Below are 6,000 nucleotides of genomic sequence, written 5' to 3' on the forward strand. Positions count from 1 at the left end.
TTCACCTAAAAATTTTTAAACGAATTCCCAGAAAAAATCACAGCAAAATTTAAGATGATCCTAAAGCAATCTATAAGCAAGAACTTAAGAAAATAGTGCAAAAAAATAACCACTTTTTTCAAAAAAATAAATAAATTAAATAAAAATAAAAAACACTTCAAGAGATTAGACTACCTAGAAATTCTTGATCCCTTTGCCGCCTAGAAGGCTGATTGTTTAAAGCATTATAAGCATCCGTTATCAGAACAGCAGGCCGCACAAAAGATTCTAGAACTGTTCCGTTCAAGTGCCTGATACACCATACCAGTAAGCATGTTGTATATTCTCATAGTAACAGAAATATATATATATATATATATGAGGAAAATGATTGTGAGCTTGAAGCTCATATAGCTTATATGAGCTTGAGGGCCCAAACACATGTGGGCCCACATTGTTAGGATGATCCAAAGCATTCATTTGAAAGGCCCTCACATAGATAGGGTATGTACAAAAAATCAGCTCCATAGGATCATCCTAACCCATCCAAAAGTGGAGGGCAAAATGGACAGACACCGTTTGCCACAAATCTGCCCATTTTTGCCCTCCGCTTTTGGAGGGGTTAGGATGATCCAATGGAGCTGGTTTTTGGTACACACCTTATCTATGATGGGGCCTTGCAAATGAATGGTTTGATCACCACAAAAAATGTGGGACCCATGTGTTTGGGCCCTCAAGCTCATATAAGCTATATGAGCTTCAAGCTCTCTCTCTCTCTCTCTCTCTCTCTCTCTCTCTCTCTCTCTCTCTCTCTATATATATATATATATATATATATATATATATATATATATGTGTGTGTGTGTGTGTGTGTGTGTGTGTGTGTGTGCGCAAAGCTTTTCTTTGGTGTATGTAATTTTATAACATAAAGAGCATATAACCGTTCTTTACGATGGTTGAAGTCCACAGCATATACTACATCTTCCCCATCTTTTGTTATCTTCCACACAGTACCTCCCAAGAGATGCCCAGCCACATGAGGTGCGATTACAATCCCCTCTCCTTTACCTAAAAAAGGAAAAGAAAAAATAGTTGATAGATGTTATAGTTGACTTTTTCTGGCTTTGCTTCATAAAATTATGTCAAAAACCAACCAGAGATATGATAATTCTGAGAGTACGTCAGTCGAGTCACACTTTGAAAAGCAGCGTCAATGTCGTCCAGAGTAAATAAATCAAAATCTGAAACTTGCTGCAAAGGAAGAGAAAATTAAGTCTAAGACAAAAGACATTAGTGATTAATAATCCTATCCAAACAAAGAAAAATAAAAAGGAATCAATGATGTTGTCGGAAATAGAGCATTTCAGGCATGAGTCATCTATATGTATTTCTAAATCCTTGAATGAAGTATGGTTAAAAGAAGAAACAACCCTACAAGCGTGGGAAAAGGCCACATGAGTTACCCGTGAACTCAAATTGCCCAATGACCCACCATCAAAATTTAATTTGAAAACTCATGCTATAGTCTTCTTACATAGTAACACTTAATCACTTACTAAAAATAATAATAGAAGAGTATTAGAAGTCTATGAATCCATACATAGCTTTGCGACATCTTATTCATTTAGAAAATCACAACCATTATCAGAGCCATATGCCTTACAAATTTAGAAAATTTCCTCGACAGGATTGGATAATAAATATTCCAAAGAACCAAAACAAAAGGAGTGAGAAAGGAAGTTACCTTTCGAGAAAGATAGTGATCATACATAGTCAAAAGACCTAGTCTGTACACAGGTTCTGTTGAATAAACCGGAGCAGAAAGTCCAAAGTGTTTCATGGCATATGGCAAAGCACCGAGATGCAGAGTATCTGGATGGGATAGCAAAACAGCATCGATTGTGGAAGCTATTCTGCGAAATCACAACCATTTTCAAGGAATTAAGAGGAAATTCGATGGAAACAACTCAAACCAAAGGAAGCACGATGTGGCATATCATACCATGTTCATGTTTCATGCCATATAATTCCAGATGGGCACGCAGAAAAACAAATACTAAAGCACATTTTCACCAAAGGAGAAAAAGATGAAGTTTTTTATTTTTGAGCAATTAGTTGAAAGTTTATTAATGAAGAAAAGCAGGTAAAAAACCAAAAACAGTTTTTACAAGAGAGGCATTACCAGCCCAATCCAGAGTTCGATCCGGTCAAATACAAAAAAGTGTCCTCTTATTGGTACTCCTTGGGATGTATTGAAAGAAAAGAACCAGTTCCCGGCTACAATTGATTAATTCTAAAAGATAGAATTGGTCAATCTTCAAGCACATTGTTTGGCCCATGTTACAATGTTCATCAAGTTGCAATTCACACAAATAGTTTCAAATAATACCAGCTTGAATAACCAGAGTCCTACTAGTAGTGATCCCACTTCCACTTCATAAGAATCTCAATCACAATAGGACTGGAGTCAACTCTATATTAATCTAGACATAACTCCTATGGTAGCCAGTCCCAAGTTAAACACGTGAAGTCGTCAACTCACATCGAAATTAGCTTGATAATATTCCGAGGAGGGCACCGTCTTGCTACAACGCACCTAAAACCAGTGGGAAGCTCATAGACACTACCTTTCAATTCTTAAGTGCATCACCCACCAAGATAGCATGTAGTTCGTTCCTCATGCTTACCATAAAAAAAAGAACACCCTAATCTCCACTATGATCCTCCCAATCATTCCACTTCTACAGTCAACAATTCGCATGTTTCTTTCGCTCCAAATGTTCCATATCACCTAATAGGAAACACTTTCCAAAGAATTTTACCTTCTTCTCTGGAGCTAGCGTAAAATTTTCTCTTTCCAATGAATACCATCTCATTTTCCATGGATTTTTTTTTTTGAAAGGCAATTATTAAAAGAAGACACAATACAAAGGACTGAGATGGTCCAAGATAGCAAAGAAAAAAGCGATAGACGGAACAAAATATTGAAGATAGGACCTCAAGGGGGGAGAAAATCGATCAGCTCCAAGGATACTCTTGCAAACCCCACCCTAGCTAACCTATCGGTCTCACCATTGGCCGAGCTCCTCACATGCAAGTAGGAAATAGAGACACCTTCTGCACTTTCGTGAAACTCATCAATCCAAGGTGTGAACCTCCCTGATCGTCCCTCATTTACAATAGATTTTTTCCCAAAATTGAAAATTTTCCCTATTTTTTAAGAACATGTCAACCTTACTGACCCTGGAATTTTTTTCCATAAATAATTTTACCCATAGTTTTACCTTGGCCATGTTCCGCGTTTTCCCCTACAAAGTCAATAAAATCTTCGTTGACTCTCCCGAATTATGACTGCGTCAGCCAAGTGCTCAATCGCGTCAACCAAGTAATCGAACACGTCGTGCAGAGTCCACTAGGATTTTCTTCGGCCGCGTTCCGCACCGCATCCGTGTTTTTAAACACTAATTTTACCCTAGATAAGAACAACCCCTAAAGGACCCTTTTGGCCAATAAAATATACAAAATTGACCTTACAAAGACAATCCACGTGATAGCATGATACATAGTCATTCAAATCTTGTCTCACTTTACAACGGAGGACATGACCCAAAGTTTATTCCTCTTCCCTACAAAGGACACATTAGCAAGCCTATACTCCTTTTATTATGTGTCTCGCATGTTTATGCTTGACCATCATCACATATAAACTCAATGAAGAAATAGAGAGAAAACCCTAGATGTATGTGCACAAGGAGATACATCGCAAGCTACAAGCAACGAAGAAAAAGAGTTTACCGAAAAGCATCTATATGGATACAAAGTTTGAAAGGAGATATGTGGCCTTCTTCTAACAACTTGGGAAGCGAATGGAGGCACGTAATAAAAAGAGATACAACAAAGCTATTTTCTTCTTGTTTGAGGTTCACCTAAACACTGACCATTGAACCCATAGTTTTAAATTTTGGCCAAAACATTTTGTTTCAAGCGAAGTATTTTGATTTCGGCTGCTACCGAAATGAAATCCACAAGGATTCCGAAAGATACAAGATTTCGCACAAAATTTCGGGATTGCCATAATACTTGGGTTGAAATATGTGAAACATTGAACTTTTCAGATAAAAAAAGTAAAATTTATATCGAAAATGTGGACATTTCAACAGAAACCCTAACAAAAATCAACTACACTTGCAGAAAAGAGAACAACGAGATTCCTTTAAGATATTTCTTTTAAAAATGGCAAAGAAAAAAAAACGGTGGTGAAGAATCTAACAAGGATTTCGGCGGTGGCCGTGATTTTGTGCCTAAATGTTTACGTAAGTTTACAAGTTTCGGTCAATTGCCCCCCCATTAGTCAGTTCGCTTGCTGCTCATTCTGGTCTTTTTCTTCTTTTTTTCATTGAGACAAGTTCCAACCACGTAAGGGGGGAGAAGGCTAAGTAAGCCAAACTGACGAGAGAGAAAGGCTGAATACCATCAGGGGAGGGGTCGGATATGAAGATATCTAAGGCTATTGACCAGTGATAGCTTATTGACTAGCCCGAAACCAAAATGTTTCGGTTTCACTGATGGTTGAAATTGAAATTTTAAACCTTGCTCATACCACCTTCCCCTTCATAGCACACACCCTAGTACATACCTCATAAGATCAACTAGATCTAGATGATACAAGCTCGAAAAGACATGACAATAAAGAAGGAACCAGACCTAACCACAAGACGTTGTGAAACCTAAAATATAATCCCCCCCCCCCAAAAAAAAAAAAAAAGTGACCACTAGTCCTATCTTGACTTGAACAAACCAACCACCATGTTTCATAACCCTTATAAACCCACCCTCCTCCCCATCGGAACCCATATTTAGCCCCAATGATTTTTTGTCGAAAGGCATCTTTTTCTTTCACCGAATCTCAACACCCATTTCCCCGACAAGGTCATATTTCTCAATGTCAAGGTCCTCTCGACGGGCCGGCCTTCTGTGACTCAAACATAGGATGTGGTAGCAGCTTCGATACTAGATGTTAAGTACCTAACCAATACCCCAAAAGCTTCAGACATGATGGAACATATTGGGCTAGGCCCTTCAAACCCGTCCCTAACATGCTGGGTCCCACCCATAGTTTTAAATTTGGGCCGAAATATTTCGGTGTCAGTTTGGACCAAAACCGAAAGTACATTGAATCAGAAAAATATTCCGCCGAAATTTCAAAATTTTGACTCTTACTTACAAAATTTCAACCAAAATGTTAAATATTTCCACCGATATTACCGAAATTTCCACCAAAATTTTATACATTTCAGTGGAAATTTTATTAAAACTGAAATTTTTATCAAGGTTTCACACGATTTTGGTCGAAATTTCCACCGGGTGGTGGCCGAAATCGACACCGAACCCGACATTTAAATCCTTGGTCCCACCTAGTCCCCATACCTAGGCAGCGCCCCCCCCCCCCCCCCCGGACAGTAACATAGGCAGACACCCTTTTCTTTTTTACTGGATTTAAAAACTTCTGCATAGAGAAGCAAATCAAACCAAAGAAGAAAGGGGGAAGAGAGAGAGAGAGAGGGATGAGGAAATTTTTCAAATGGGTAGTTGAGATTTGCGTGTTTCTGTAGATTTCTTCCACACTAAGATCGAATAAAGCCCAAAACCATAAACAAAAACAAAGAATCATAACTCAGAAAACAAAGTTATAGAGAGAGAGAGAGAGAAGGGAAATGTAACCTGGAAAGGGGTTGAAGAAGAGAAGGGTCGAAGAGATCGTTCCATCCGCAGTCGATGAGAAAGTTAAACCCATCGATGGAAAGCAAATACGAGAGAGGGTTTTCATTGTATACACCGCAAAGGGGAGTCACCTGAACCGAAGTCCCCATGCCAATGCTGCTTCTTTTTTTACACTGCGTTTTGGAAAAATTTCAGCTCGAGGAGAAAAATAAAGTGTTATAAGGGAATTTTGGTTTAATTTTTATCAAAAACATGGAGCGGTTAGGGTTTATTCCAATTCATTTTTACCAAAAGCTCGGC

The 6,000-nt window shown here is 38.4% G+C and overlaps 1 protein-coding gene across 1 annotated transcript in view; it reads right to left on the reverse strand.

The window, feature by feature from the left end:
- Window positions 1–6,000, reverse strand: part of CPSF100 (cleavage and polyadenylation specificity factor 100) — a 37,127-nt gene extending 31,127 nt beyond the window's left edge. Inside the window, exons 1-5 of the mRNA XM_077385760.1 lie at window positions 5,701–6,000; window positions 1,724–1,892; window positions 1,134–1,230; window positions 921–1,047; window positions 175–290 (exon numbers count right to left, since the gene is read on the reverse strand). Coding sequence (XP_077241875.1) covers window positions 175–290; window positions 921–1,047; window positions 1,134–1,230; window positions 1,724–1,892; window positions 5,701–5,849 — 658 coding nt within the window. The 5' untranslated portion in view covers window positions 5,850–6,000. The remainder of the gene's footprint in view (window positions 1–174; window positions 291–920; window positions 1,048–1,133; window positions 1,231–1,723; window positions 1,893–5,700) is intronic.

The sequence above is a fragment of the Tasmannia lanceolata genome, unplaced genomic scaffold (genome assembly GCF_043159265.1).
Source record: "Tasmannia lanceolata isolate RefF3 unplaced genomic scaffold, GAP_Taslan_0.1 ptg000007l, whole genome shotgun sequence".
Taxonomy (NCBI): domain Eukaryota; kingdom Viridiplantae; phylum Streptophyta; class Magnoliopsida; order Canellales; family Winteraceae; genus Tasmannia; species Tasmannia lanceolata.